Here is a 15,817-nt window from a genome sequence, read left to right as displayed (position 1 = left end):
GAACGTTGTAGAGCGTAGTCTCACCTTCACGTGGATATAAAGAACGTCGAAAACGGAGTTCGTATGAAAAAGATATGAATTTCCGAAGTTTATTAAATATTTTATATTTAAATTAAATCTTTAAATCCAGCATTATCCGAAGAAGAGTCAGCAATCCGATCCGAAGTACGCCCCGTGTACACCGAAGGTGTCGACACTCGCAGCAAGTGGCTCGGATGACGCATGCAGTGACGATTTCGGAAGCAGTACGCCCCGCGTACTCCGAGGCTCCAGCCTCCTATAAATAGGATCCGAGGGCAGCCGATTCTTTTGTTCATTTTCTCTCTTCTCTCTCCCGTTTTGCATCGTTTTGCGTGCCAGAAATACCCCGAAGCCCCGGTATTATACTCGAGCCCCGAGGCAAGTCCCGAGATCCCGAAGATCCCGAGAAGTGCGGTTCCTGAGCCGAAGCTCTGCCCGCGAGAAGTTCGATTTTTGTGAAGATCTTTCAGATCTGCTGAGGATTACTACTTCTGCAAGTCATAGTGTTGTCCGATCATCTTCTGATCAGGTGAGTGTGTAGTTACCTTCTTCCATCACATTATTATAAAGTATTTTATATAAAATACGTGCTATGTGTATATATTTTGTTGTTATATGTATGAATGTATATTCACTCTCTTCTATCTCATAGATATGATTTATTCTCTATGAGATATGTGTTATGTGTGTGTGTGCCTCATCTGTTATGTGGATTATGTGTTGATTAAAGCATGCTATACAGGTTTTTAAACTATGTATAAAAATGTATATTTTTATCTACTAATATGTTGGGTAGAACATGGGTAGATAGTTGGTGTGTAATAAACAGATGAGAGGCCTCGTTGTTGTTTAATTTAGTCATCTAGCGGAGTTTAGATGACGACCACGGGCTATTCTAGACAGTCTTGTGGAAACATTAGCAGGTTCGCCACCTATAGGTGTTAATGAACTTGGGTGTTCATTCGTTGTACTCCATCCCCCTCATGGTTGCCTCATTTGACTTATATTGCTGAGGAACCCCCGAAGCATGTGTTGTCGCCCTGATGAAATATTCTTAGACTAGGTCCCTTGTGTTAGTTATTTTAGGGACATAAAGTGAGAATAACGGGAATGGGTAATTGGGTTATTGTTGGTTGGTGGAAATTAAATATGATTATTTATTGTGGGTTGAAAACCCTATATGCTCACCAGGCTCCCAAGCCTGACCCACTCAGTTTTATTTGTATTACAGGAAGTGGCGCGAGGGCATGAGATGGATGAACCATCAAGTTGTTTTGTTTACAAGTCTGTATATGTTTATATTTGTTGAATGACTTGTAATGTTATCGTTTATGCTTATTGGTCTGTATCGGAACATGACATCCCGAGTTTTGATTATAATGAAAATACATTTCTTTTATGAAATGCTTTGGTAAACATTGTTTTATAATGTTTTGTTTTTGGGAACAAATTCCGCAACTCTTTCAAATCAAAAGGATTTACTCTGAAATTATTTTAAAAGCATAAATGAAATCGGTCTTTTCTGGACGAGATTTTGGGGATGTCACAGTTGGTATCAGAGCATTAGTTTAAGCGAACTAGGAATTTGTAGTATTTCTAGACTTAAACTTAGAATGCTAAGTGAAGTTTTGAGATGTGTTTCTGTTATGTTTTAGACACGAGCACTGGTTTATTTTAGGAAAGTTGCCTAAAATGCTTTATGTGGTAAATGTTATATGTTGCCATATATGATATTATTTGTTCGGATCTATGGTCTGTTGCCGGCCGGATCTAGAAACCTTATGTGTGCAGGATTCTAAGCGTACGTGTACGATATTAGAACTAGCATGTAAACGTTTCGGAGTGATAAGAAAGATTTGAGTATCTATCATGATTGAGGATCTAATTTCACCTTATTCGGTGTGTAGATCAAAATGGTGAGAACAAGAAGTGGAGTTGGGAATGTTGATGAAAACAGGAATCAACCACCAGTGATTGAACAAGTACCTGTCGTAGCAGCAGCACCTGAGCCAATAACCATGGCTGGTGTGCAAATGATGATTCAGACGATGTTGGATTGTCAGATGGATGAAACTAGACGGTTTCTTTAACAGAATTGTGAAGAACTGTCAATTCGTGTGGAGGAGCCTGAATTAAATGAAGGGCACTCGGAAGGGGGAAACTTCAGTGGGTCTATTGGTCAAGCCAACTCACCGATAGTTAGGCAAGATAACCATGATGGAAGGAATGATGGAATGGGATGAAAGTACAAAGACTTTCTAACTTGCAAACCATCGACCTTCAATGGAAAGGAGGATCCGATTGGGGTTATGGATTGGATCTCCGAAATGGAGTTAGCCTTTATGACTTGTGGCTGCTTAGGTAAGTTGCAGACTATCTATGCCGTGCGTCAATTCCGAGGTGGAGCCGTTCGTTGGTGGAACACTCTATGGAAGACATTGAGCCCTAATGAGCCACTGCAATTGTCATGGGCAGAGTTCTTGGTGCAGTTCAAGCGCAGATTCTGCTTGGCTCAAAATTTGTTGGAGTTGGAGAACAAGTTCCTGACATTGACAAAAGGCAGCATGTCAGTTGATGAATACACCAATAACTTCACCGATAAGATGGAGTTTGCTTTGCGCATCGTTCCAGATGAGCTGACAAAGGTGGACCGGTATGCGAAGGGACTCCCATGGGAGTACGAGGTGCCAGTACGTCAGGCACTTACTCTAGAGGCAGCTATCTGGGCTGCCAAGTCTGTTGAGAACATGATTAAGGGAAGAACCACCGACAAGGTTGAGGTTGGTGAGAAAAGAAAGTTTGAGGGAACATCTGGTTCCGGTAAGAAGGGAAAACTTTCGAAATCTTATTCGAAAAAGTTTGGAGGAAAAGGAGGCGAAGCGAAGTGGTGTGATAAGTGTAAGAAAAAGCACTTTGGGAAATGTAGCGAGGATGTGACCTACTACAAGTGTGGAAAGGTTGGACTTTTTGCCAATGAATGTCCGAACAAAAAAGGATGTGTTTTGGTTGTAATGAAGAGGGGCATATTTTGAAAGACTGTCCGAAGAAGAAGGAGGCAACTAGGCCCAACATTCCACCAAAGCCGAAGGCGAGAGCCTTCCAGATGACACTTGAGGCTGCTAAAGATGAAGCTGATGTCGCTTCAGGTACCTTTCTCGTAAATGAATTACCTGCTCAAATTTTGTTTGATTCTGGAGCCAACTACTCTTTTATTTCGCATGAGTTTGGTAGGAAGCTAGCTTTGCCTGTTGATAGACTAGATGACGCTTTATTAGTCGAAGTAGCTAGTGGCAAGTTTGTACCTGTTAGCCATCATGTGAAAAACATCTTAATCGACCTTAATGGGAATAAGTTTCACGAGGAATTATTGCCTATCGAGCTTAATGGTTTCGACATCGTTTTGGGAATGGATTGGCTTAGCGCCAATGATGCCGAAATTTTATGCAAGAAGAAGATAGTTAAAGTAAACCGGCCTGGGAAAGATTCATTTATGGTGTATGGGGACAAACGGCGAGTGAATTCTGGAATCATTTCCCTAATGAAAGCCAGAAAGTGTTTGACCAAGGGATGTACATCATATTTAGCATTCGTGATTGATGCTAAGAAGGAAAAGAAGGTGATGCAGAGCATTCCAGTGGTGTGTGATTATCCGAAAGTATTTCCCGAAGATCTTCCTGGATTACCACCTGATAGACAAGTAGAATTCAGAATTGACTTGTTACCAGGAACCACGCCAATAGCAAAAGCACCCTACCGATTAGCACTAACGGAGATGAAGGAGCTAATGATGCAACTTCAGGAGTTATTGGACAAGGGTTTCATTAGACCTAGTTCATCACCCTGGGGAGCTCCGGTGTTATTTGTGAAGAAGAAAGATGGAAGTATGAGAATGTGCATCGATTACAGAGAGCTGAACAAGGCAACAGTAAAGAATAGATATCCGTTGCCGAGGATTGATGACCTATTTGATCAATTGCAAGGTTCGAGCTATTTCTCGAAGATCGATCTAAGATCAGGATATCATCAGCTGAAAGTAAGAGAGCAAGATATCGAGAAGACTGCATTCAGAACTAGATATGGACACTACGAGTTCTTGGTTATGTCGTTTGGATTAACCAATGCTCCGGCAGCATTCATGGATTTGATGAATAGGGTTTGTAACCCTTTCCTTGATAAATCTGTGATACTGTTCATAGACGACATTCTGATTTACTCGAAAAGCCAGGAGGAACATGGCAGACACTTGCGAGAAGTGTTAGAAGTTTTGAAGAAGGAGAAGCTGTATGCGAAGTTCTCCAAATGTGATTTTTGGATTCGTGAAGTCCAATTCTTGGGTCACGTGGTCAACCAAGAAGGGATAATGGTTGATCCAGCGAAGATCGAAGCTGTGATGAAGTGGGAACAACCGAAAAGTCCCACGGAGATTCGAAGCTTTTTAGGATTAGCCGGATATTACCGAAGGTTTATCCAAGGCTTTTCTTCGATTTCTACTCCATTGACAGCTTTGACCCACAAAGGAGCTACTTATGCTTGGAGTGATAAGCATAAAGAAGCATTCGAGAAGCTGAAGAAGAAGCTATGCGAGGCACCGATACTTTCTCTACCCGATGGAGTTGAAGACTTCGCTGTCTATAGCGATGCGTCTGGGGTTGGATTGGGTTGTGTTTTGACCCAAAGAGAAAAGGTGATAGCATATACGTCTCGACAGCTGAAAGAGCATGAAAAGAATTACCCGACTCATGATTTGGAGTTGGCAGCGGTAGTTTTCGCTCTGAAAATATGGAGGCATTACCTCTATGGCACAAAGTGCAAACTTTTTACTGATCATAAGAGTCTCCAATATCTCTTTAATCAGAAGGAATTGAATATGAGGCAACGACGCTGGCTAGAATTACTTAAAGACTACGACTGTGAGATACTTTACCACCCCGGTAAAGCTAATGTTGTTGTTGATGCTCTCAGTCGGAAGGTCAATCTTGAAAGGAAACGGCCAAGAGCGTTGAGAATTGAAGTTGTCTCGACCATTGTGGAAAGTATAAAGAAAGATCAAGAGGAAGCTTTTGAGAAAAATGACCGAAAGGAGGAACATTTGGGTAAAACGTTGGTGTTTGATACTAACGGTCATGGACTGAAGGTATTCCAAGATCGTATTTGGGTACCTAAGTCAGGAGGAATTAGGGATCTTCTGATGGAAGAAGCTCACAAGACCATGTACTCGATTCATCCCGGTAGCACTAAAATGTATAGGGACCTGAAACCCTACTACTGGTGGCCGAAGATGAAGCTTGATGTTGCAAAGTATGTGGCTGAGTGTGTGACTTGTGCGAGAGTCAAGACACAACATCAGAAACCTTATGGGAGTTTAGAACCATTTTTTGTGCCTATGGGTAAGTGGGAAGACATTGCTATGGACTTTGTCACTAAACTGCCCAGAACAAAGAATGGTCATGACATGATTTGGGTGGTCGTTGATCGATTCACTAAGAGTGCGCATTTCATAGCAGCCAAGGAGAAATGGTCTATGGAGAAGCTTGCAAATTATTACGTGAGGGAAATTGTGAGGCTTCACGGTGTTCCGTTAACAATTGTATCGGATCGTGATAGCCGTTTCACCTCAAGGTTTTAGAAAAGTCTACAAGGGGAAATGGGTACCAAGTTATGTTTAAGTACAGCTTACCATCCGCAGACTGATGGTCAGAGTGAATGAACGATACAAACACTTGAAGATATGCTGAGAGCATGTACCTTGGAATTCCTAGGTAATTGGGATGAACATTTACCTTTGGTAGAATTTTCCTATAATAATAGTTTCCACTCGAGCATAAAGATGGCACCTTATCAAGCTTTGTACGGACTTAAGTGTCGTACGCCGTCTTGTTGGCTTGAGGCTGGGGAGAAGCAGTTTATGGGTCCCGAGATGGTCCATCAAACCGCTGAAAAGTTGAAAATAATTAGGGAAAGAATGTTAGCAGCTCAAGATCGTCAAAAGAGCTATGCTGACAAAAAGCGAAGACCGATGACTTTTGAGACTGGAGATTCGGTTTTGCTAAAAGTCTCGCCGTGGAAGGGACTTATAAGATTTGGAAAAAGGGGAAAGTTGAGTCCAAGGTTTATTGGACCGTTTAAAGTTCTTCAGAGAGTTGGGAACCAAGCTTACAAGCTCGAATTACCCGAAGAACTGAATAGAATTCACAACACTTTTCATGTGTGTTATTTGAGGAAGTTCACGGGAGAAGTTCCCGACATAATTCCAATTTCTGAATTGAGAATTGATGAGAACAAAAGGTTGATTGAAGAACCAGAGGCAATTGTTGACCGAAAGACTAAGAATTTGCGACGCAAAATGGTTGGGTTAGTGCTTGTCCGATGGAAACACACGAATGGGCCGAATCTCACCTGGGAGATGGAGAGTGACATGTTGAGTCGCTATCCGCATTTGTTTGTTGATGTGTGATTCTGGGGACGGAATCATTCTAAGATGGAGAGAATTGTAACGCCTGTGTTTCCGGGCTTGCCATTTTTAGCAATGTAATAGTCTAGGTTAACCTTTGTAACCCGTTTTGAAATAATAAGATTGTATTATTTGAGTATTATGTGTTTTGTGCTTAATTGCTTAATTATGTGGTTTGATTAATTAAGAATAAAAATAAGCGTCGAAATTTAAGTGTAAAATAAACTTGATATCTTTGGTTAATGTTGTAGTAGTTGAAACGAGGTTTCCGAATATATATAGAGTGCCCAAATCTTACTTCGTATGAGGAAGTTATGATTTATTGAAGTTTCGACTTAGCGGTGTGCAGCCCGAAATACTCGATTTGAGATCGAGCGGTTTTTAGCCGAAGCAATCTAAACGAGGATCGAAGGTCTCGTTGTTGGTATCAAAGCGATAAAAAGTTAGGCGAGAACGGACGTCAAACGAAGAAGTTATGAATTTATAACGAAGTTTTTCTGTCGCGGCCTATTAAAAATAAATAATAAAAATAAATTTGAAATTAGCCGACGGAGTCTAAACGAAAGTTGTAGAGCGTAGTCTCACCTTCGCGTGGATATAAATAACGTCGAAAACGGAGTTCGTATGAAGAAGATATGAATTTCCGAAGTTTATTAAATATTTTATATTTAAATTAAATCTTTAATTCCGGCATTATCCGAAGAAGAGTCAGCAATCTGATCCGAAGTACGCTCCGCGTACACCGAAGGTGTCGACACTCGCAGCAAGTGGCTCGGATGACGCATGCAGTGACGATTTCGGAAGCAGTACGCCCCGCGTACTGTAGTACGCCCCGCGTACTCCGAGGCTCCAGCCTCCTATAAATAGGATCCGAGGGCAGCCGATTCTTTTGTTCATTTTCTCTCGTCTCTCTCCCGTTTTGCATCGTTTTGGGTGCCAGAAATACCCCGAAGCCCCGATATTATACTCGAGCCCCGAGGCAAGTCCCGAGATCCCAAAGATCCCGAGAAGTGCGGTTCCCGAGCCGAAGCTCTGCCCGCGAGAAGTTCGATTTTTGTGAAGATCTTTCAGATCTGCTGAGGATTACTACTTCTGCAAGTCGTAGTGATGTCCGATCATCTTCTGATCAGGTGAGTGTGTAGTTACCTTCTTCCATCACATTATTATAAGGTATTTTATATAAAATACGTGCTATGTGTATATATTTTGTTGTTATATGTGTGAATGTATATTCACTCTCTTCTATCTCATAGATATGATTTATTCTCTATGAGATATGTGTTATGTGTGTGTGCCTCATCTGTTATGTGGATTATGTGTTGATGAAAGCATGCTATACAGGTTTTTAAACTATGTATAAAAATGTATATTTTTATCTACTAATATGTTGGGTAGAACATGGGTAGATAGTTGGTGTGTAATAAACAGATGAGAGGCTTCGTTGTTGTTTGATTTAGTCATCTAGCGGAGTTTAGATGACGACCACGGGCTATTCTAGACAGTCTTGTGGAAACATTAGCAGGTTCGCCACCTGTAGGTGTTAATGAACTTGGGTGTTCATTCGCTGTACTCCATCCCCCTCATGGTTGCCTTATTTGACTTATATTGCTGAGGAACCCCCGAAGCATGTGTTGTCGCTCCGATGAAATATTCTTAGACTAGGTCCCTTGTGTTAGTTATTTTAGGGACATAAAGTGAGAATAACGGGAATGGGTAATTGGGTTATTGTTGGTTGGTGGAAATTAAATATGATTATTTATTGTGGGTTGAAAACCCTATATGCTCACCAGGCTTCCAAGCCTGACCCACTCAGTTTTATTTGTATTACAGGAAGTGGCGCGAGGGCATGAGATGGATGAACCATCAAGTTGTTTTGTTTACAAGTCTGTATATGTTTATATTTGTTGAATGACTTGTAATGTTATCGTTTATGCTTATTAGTCTGTATCGGAACATGACATCCCGAGTTTTGATTATAATGAAAATACATTTCTTTTATGAAATGATTTGGTAAACATTGTTTTATAATGTTTTGTTTTTGGGAACAAATTCCGCAACTCTTTCAAATCAAAAGGATTTACTCTGAAATTATTTTAAAAACATAAATGAAATCGGTCTTTTCTGGCCGAGATTTTGGGGATGTCACAACGGGGCCCGTTATGTGTTATATGTTTGGTATGTGGTATCTTGGGGAACTCGTCAAGCTTTGTGCTTACGGTTTTCAATTTATGTTTCAGCTATTTCCATTTCCAAAGGGAAAGGCTTGGAATGATTGCAGAGCACACACCACCTCGTTCCGCTTTTGTGTTTTACTCTGGTTGTTATGATGTTTGACACATTATTTTGTTGGGTTGTACTATTGATGTTTTTGAAATACTAGTTTTACTAAACTAAAAATTAAATTTTCGGATCCTATATTTGGGATGTTACACGAGGTATGATATCTCGACAAAAATGTGCTAGAAACCACATGATGGGAGAAAAATCCAAGTTTCACTAACTAGGCGAGAAGGTGACGGGTCACACTCTCTAGCTCAAAAATCGACATTAAAGAAAAAGATTGCAAAAATGGAGACTAAAAGTTACCTAAGAAGGTGTATTAGATTCCCAAACATAAAAATAATATCATAAGTCTTGGAAAACAAACCGAGTCGATAGCGAGTCGACATGGATGGTGACATTCTGCAGGTGTTTGACAACAATAACATATTTTTTTAAAAACTAATTAGGTCTTCTAACAGGCTCTATAAGACATTTTAAGGACGAAATAACCAATGCAATTCTTTTAAACCTCTGACGATCCCAGTTAGATATGGCATGTAAGATTTCGGAAGGTCAATTTTTATGGCTTCAAAGATTTTGGTTGTTTCGCGCATGTAAAAACTTTAGGTTCAAATCTAAAGAAGTTAGTTGATTGAAATGAGCAAACGGCTTATCTTAGGAAAAAAGAAAGTGACAAAGGAAACCGTTTTTTTTTTCGATCCATGCAAAAGGAATATGCGGATAGTTTGTATCCTGACATTTTGTCCCATGAATCCAAAAATGAAACTTGAAAAGAATGAAGACAAGGTATTTGTTATTTGGATGGATATTGAGTTAGTTGGGGATGTCATTTTGTTTAAAAACATAAGTGGAATTATTTATTATCTCGGGGAAAACATTATTATGTGGAAACTACAAAGGACAATGACAATTGTTTTAAAAACTGGTTTGAACCGACCGCTCGAATCAGTTGGACCAGAAACCGGAGAAAGAAGCGATACAATTAGCACCAATTTTATGTTTATATCCGAACCGGAATGAACCGACTGGTTTTTACAAAAATCCGGTCGAACCAGTTAAATTACACCGGTTGAACTAATTAAATTAAATAAAAACACATGAAAAAGAATCATTTTCATAATAAAATTTGGTTTGGTTTCATATCTATTTGGATTTTTTTTAAATAAAAACACATGATAAATAATATAATGATTTTTATGTTGGATTAGTTGTCTCATAGTAGTTGAGTGTGGGCAAAGCCCGTATCTCATAGTAGTTGAGTGTTGTCGGGGCCGGTATCTCATAGCAGCTGAGTGTGGGCAGGGCTCGTATCTCATAGTAGCTGAGTGTGGGCAGGACCATGCTAATTTAGCTTTTTGCCGCTGTGATCATGCTATTTGAAAGCGTTGTTTGACATATCACTTGCCAACGGCCATGACCATTCGATGTTTTGTTATGGTGATTTTTGCAACTTTTGCTTGTCTTGCACTATCACTAGTACATAAGAGGTTTAATAAAGCTGTTTTTTATTTCTTGATGTGGTTATTCAACCGCTTCAAAAGATATAGCATTATAAAATATTGTTGTTTTTTGAGGCGGTTCTACAACCGCCTTAGAAAATGTCCTAAACCGCCTCATAAAAATAGCTTCATCAAATAGACTTATTTTTTGATGCTGTCCAAAACCGCCTTATAAAATATAGCTTCATAAAATAGACTTATTTTTTGATGTTGTTATTGAATAGCCTTAGAAATTAAACTGCCTTTTAAAACACAATACGAATGGCAACATAAAATATCATCAATCATTTGTTGATGCTATTAGTCAACAGCATTAGAAAATGTAGAACCGCCTTATGTAGATAAGAAAGACGCCAATCTCACTTGTTATTTCCTTTTCTTATGATTGCTACTTTCGCCTTGTATTCTTACCTCAAGATGCTTCTGTAAATCTATCTCACATGATGAACTCACATTACAAATAAGACATATCCACTCCATTTTCTTCTTTAAAACCTCACTTGAACCTGCAATAACTAGTAATGACGGTGGTGGTGGTTTCTTATCCTTTGGCTTGATGTTTCTTTCTTGCAAGATGTTCCAGTAAACCACGTTCAGATATGCACTAATTTTCCCGATCGAACACCTCCTCTCTTCATTGCCAACATCTCTCTTCCCATCATCATTTCTTTCTTTACTTGTGCTCCCTAAATGTAAATATGCTCCACATCCTCTAATATAATCTTCATGTTGAATCACTTTTCTTATATCTATCGATCCTCCTTGAAAAGTCATAGAAATCCCGATTTAAATAACAGAAAAACAACACAAACCATGATTATTTCAACTATACTTGATGAAATCAAAAAAATCACCAAATTGAATAATGCTCTTTAATTGAATAGTTAATGTGATCAATATTGCGTACCTTCCATAGCCTTTTTTTAGGGAAAATACTATAGTTGGAAGAATTTGATGCAGAAGGTGTAGGACATACTTGATTGCGTTCATTTTGAGACTGAATCCTGGCACCCTGAAATCTACTGCTACAAGGATGGAGATATTTAGGGTTTTGCACTAGGGAGAAGTTTAGTTGAAGTAAAAGAGATGACGATGAATTCTTAGAAGTAAATTCTCATTTATGAAGAAGAAGCAGAGGATTTAGTGGTTTCATCAGATGCGAAATGGAGATAACCAGTAACGTTTAGGAATATAAATGGTTGATGAAGCCATAGATTTATGAGGGGTCAGTTGGATTTCAATCAAAAAAAATTCCAGTGGGAGGGAAACCTAGGTCGGAGGGAGATTAGAATTTTTTTGAAGGCGAGAGGAACTTAGGTTTGGGGGGAGATTAGAATTTTTCGACCGCCATTGGGGGGAAATCCGCTGAAAATATTAGAAAGCTAAAACGAAAATTTAAAGGGAAAGAGATGATTTGGGGCGGTTTTAGATTTTATTGATGCGATTTGTGTGGAATTTGGTGGTGGCTATGGAGGGTTTTTAGAAAGCTAAAACGAAAATTTTAGAGGGAAAGAGATAAAGATTTAATGATGCTATTATATTAAAAAGAGCATCAAAAAATCCTTATTTAATAATGCTTTTACATGAAGTAGCACTAAAAAATCATAGCGTTTTCATATATGTGTTTTTCAAAATATAGCATCAAAAGATAAAGATTTAATGATGCTCTTTTATAAAAAAAAGCATCAAAAAATCCTTATTTAATGATGCTTTTACATGAAGTAGCACTAAAAAATCTTTTTTTGATGCTATTTGTTGTTAACCGCCTTAACAAAAGCTTTTGATAATTTATCTGATGTTTTTTTAAAGCGGTTCGTGTATTATTTAATGTGTATTATTTAATGCTCTATACATTTAATGTGACGGTTTTTACCATAAACCGCCTCAAAAATAAAGAATGGTTTGCATTATTAAATCACTTGTGTAGTAGTGTATTTTCTTTTTAAGAAATGACAATTAATTTTCCAGTTCTTTTGTAAAATGTTAGCAGTACTAAAAGTGTTACCATTATGCATGCGTGAAGATCCCAAACCCTTTTCACCTCAGTTCCAACTTTTTAGATTCCATATCTAGCATTAATTTGGAGAAATCAAGAAAATTGAGTGCTCCATTAGTTCACTAGATTTTGTGTATGGATTTTCTAAATCTAATTATCTAAATGAACACCAGATACAATAGAATGTTACTATCGTCATGATTATTGCTATATATTTATACGTCATGCATAAAATAAAAATAAAAATTCTAAACAGATTGGTATCGTTGAATCCCCTTTAATCATCAGCCACTTGAGACAAATGAGCAATATCATAAGGAGACGCATCCAAAGCAGAGAGCGCAGTGTATGATCTTGTTGCAAGTACTGTGTTCGCAACTTCCGTGGGATGAAAACCATCATAGTAAACAGATAGCCCCCTATTCGGGCAAGGGTCTGTGTCTGGAATACATTGTCCATCTGGCCTTACTTTACAACAAGGAATATTTGGAAACTGTACACCTAAATATTCACAACAATTTAAATAACAAAATCACATGATATATGTTGAAATCAGCATGAAACACCATAAATTATAAAATATTATGCTCATCCTTTACCTCCTTGTGGTGCTAAAATGCTTGTAACGTTGATGAAAGTGAATCTTGAATCAGGAAAATCATTGTTGAGCTTATCAACAGCAGGTTTGAGTCTACCATTAAATATGTTAACTGAGTCATTGATCAAATCAACACACGAAGAACTTCCGGGGGTTCCAAACCTTGCTATTACTTCTAATGCACACCCTATCTGACCCAAACCGAATACTGCAACTTTCCTCGCTCCCATATTGTACAGAGTCTGTATAAGAATCATATACAAATTTAGAGTTTTTGAAAGCTTAAGGGTCGATCACAAAATCAAAACGAAAATAAGAATCATATATACTTACAGTTAGGTGTTGAGAGTATTGTCGTACAAGGATTGCTGCATATTCATCGCTGCTATATTTGTGGCATTCAGGATATAGCTCAGGTATCAAGAAGTTGTTGATGTAATCATTGCTTCCAATATTTGATAAGTAAATACATCTTTTCAAGTGTCCATCGGTAAGTGTCTTGTTGTTCTGTAAATTCGTAATGCGTGTAATTATTGCTTTGTGATTACGTATCTGTGTAGCCAAACTGAGACGATCACCCTGCGGTGTAGTTAAAGTGTTAAACACATGCAATCAAACAAATAAATAATGTAATTTTAGGCATCACAAAAAAAGGGAAAATGACTTAAAAGCCCAATTAAGTTTTCAAACCGTTCAAAAAACTCCAATTATGTTTTGTCTGTTCAATAAAACCCAACAAACTTAACATTAAAAAGTCCAACTAAGTTACACTTTCCTAAAAGTCAAATAAGAGAAACATATGACGTGACTTATTACCGTATCGGAAAAATGACTTATTAGACCAATGAAGTTTCCAAAACGTTTAAAAAACTCCAATCATGTTTTGACTGTTCAAAAAATAACCCAACGAACTTAAGCAAAACAAAATTGGGATTTTCTGAACGGTTTGGAACTTTGTTGAACTTTTTAAACAAAATGTTAAGTTCGTTGGGTTTTTTAAACAAACAAAACTTAATTGGGGTTTTTTGAATAGTTTGAAAACCTCGTTGGGTGGTAAACTCATATTGGTCAAAGTGAAAAAGAAGAGAATGGTAGAGAAATTCGGCATGGTGCTCACTAAACCTTTGTAATATCTAACAAGTCGAGTCTTATGTCGGTCATATAGAACAACACATAGAAAAAGTGTTGAAGAAACCAGTCCATGACTTAACATTAGTAGAATGCTACCTCCACTTCCCTGTATGTTCAGACTAAACATACCAATAGTCACGAGATTTATATGAGCTACTGAGGAGTAAGCAACTTTGTTGGATTTTTTAGACAAAATGTTAAGTTTGTTGAGTTTTTTTCAACAAACAAAAATTGATTGAGGTTTTTTTAATAGTTTGGAAACTTCGTTGGACTTTTAAGTCATTTTCCCCACAAAGAAAAGCCGAAAAATAAAATAAATTGACATACAACTAGTGGTTACCAAATGCCTTCCAGATTCATCACGAATACCAGCACTACCACTGCCATAGTTTACCCCTGTGCTGATCTCTTCATCTTTTACGGTGGCATGAGGTGGTACAAAATTTTTAAAACCTAGAAGATGACCTGAAACAAATATTATATATACACGTCAATAGTCTTTACGAGTATATTTAATATGTAGAGAAAACCAAAAAACTATGAATCATTATTTAATAGTAAATGAGTTTCTTAGAATTTTGCTGTTAATTAAAATGCATGCTTATAATTTGAAGTAATGAAATACAAGTATATGTTTTATGTTGATTACAAACTAAAATGTACGTACGTATTTTTCTTGTATAACAAAAAGGTTAAAGGCTTATATTTTGGTTTAACGATTTTTGCAATTTATAAGGTAAAATAGTTTTTATATCCAAAAAAAAAAGTAAAATATTGTTGTATAAATAATTTTATTTTATTCTATATTATTATTATTATTATTATTATTATTATTTTACAGCCAGCGTCAATTCAACAAATTTAGTCATAAGATAAAATGTTGGGTTATTTTGTACCTAAAAGACAACATCTAAAACATGGTCTAAAACAATTTTTCTTGGATTAATTAGGACAAAATGAAAGGGTGTACGTAATATAAAAAGCATGAACCCTCATTTGTTTGGAATGAAGTGTTTTTGTTGGAAAATATGAATATTTGCCCATGGAACTAATAATCGATAAAGACAAAAAGGACAATGTAATAGATATGTAGCAAAATTTCATCAAATGATAAGTTTTGTGTTTCAACAGAATAATAGTTAGAAACAAACCTATCATATCTGCAATGGTTCGACCATTGGTGAATCTACCGCTAACACCTTCAGGAAAATCAATCCCATAAGGCTTGTAATTTGCTTTTGCTTGCGTCTCAAGATCATTGTTGTTGCCATTATCAACCAACGAGTCACCAAATATGAATAAACATGGGACTCTTGGATTTCCGATGACTACAAATATCTGAACATGCAACACAAGGATCCAAAACAATACACAAGGCTCCGAAGCCATGTTTGTCTGACTTCGATCAAGGCGCAGCCAACTGCATGAGAATTATATTAAAAAAGTTGATTAAATCGATCTCCTTTCTTTAAATATTTTTGTAATGATATAAAACCACGATTTTGCAAATATGCTTATTCCTAACAACCCTGTTTATGAAAACAGTGCGAAATCAATTTATTTTGTGTTTAAATTCATATATGGCTGCCGGTGGGGTTTTAGCAATACCAATAACATTTTGGATGTGATCCAATTATATGCTTGTAATTTCTTTTGGTTTTGCATAAAAGATGACGAGGGAAAAAAAGTTCATTGGTTATTATGTGGATCATCCATTCAGTAGTCGGTGATATTAATTAAGGTGTCTAAAAAGTTGATGCAAGGGAATCGTGCGGTAAAAAAGGTTCCCACTACTCGTGGTTCTCCATGTTCATCTCAATAATCAATCAAACGAAGAT

General features: G+C 37.5%; 1 protein-coding gene across 1 annotated transcript; it reads right to left on the bottom strand.

The window, feature by feature from the left end:
* Positions 1-12,393: 12,393 nt before the first annotated feature.
* Positions 12,394-15,588, bottom strand: LOC111886766 (GDSL esterase/lipase At1g29670). Its single transcript, XM_023883010.3, has 5 exons — positions 15,131-15,588; positions 14,320-14,444; positions 13,182-13,427; positions 12,850-13,090; positions 12,394-12,751 (listed from the first exon to the last, which is right to left on the bottom strand). The coding sequence occupies exons 1-5, from the start codon at positions 15,366-15,368 to the stop codon at positions 12,528-12,530; spliced, it is 1,074 nt and encodes a 357-aa protein (XP_023738778.1). The 5' UTR covers positions 15,369-15,588; the 3' UTR covers positions 12,394-12,527.
* Between the last annotated feature and the right edge of the window lie 229 nt (positions 15,589-15,817).

Source organism: Lactuca sativa, chromosome 4, assembly GCF_002870075.4.
Source record: "Lactuca sativa cultivar Salinas chromosome 4, Lsat_Salinas_v11, whole genome shotgun sequence".
Lineage (NCBI taxonomy): Eukaryota > Viridiplantae > Streptophyta > Magnoliopsida > Asterales > Asteraceae > Lactuca > Lactuca sativa.
This window is presented reverse-complemented; position numbering and strand designations above follow the sequence as displayed.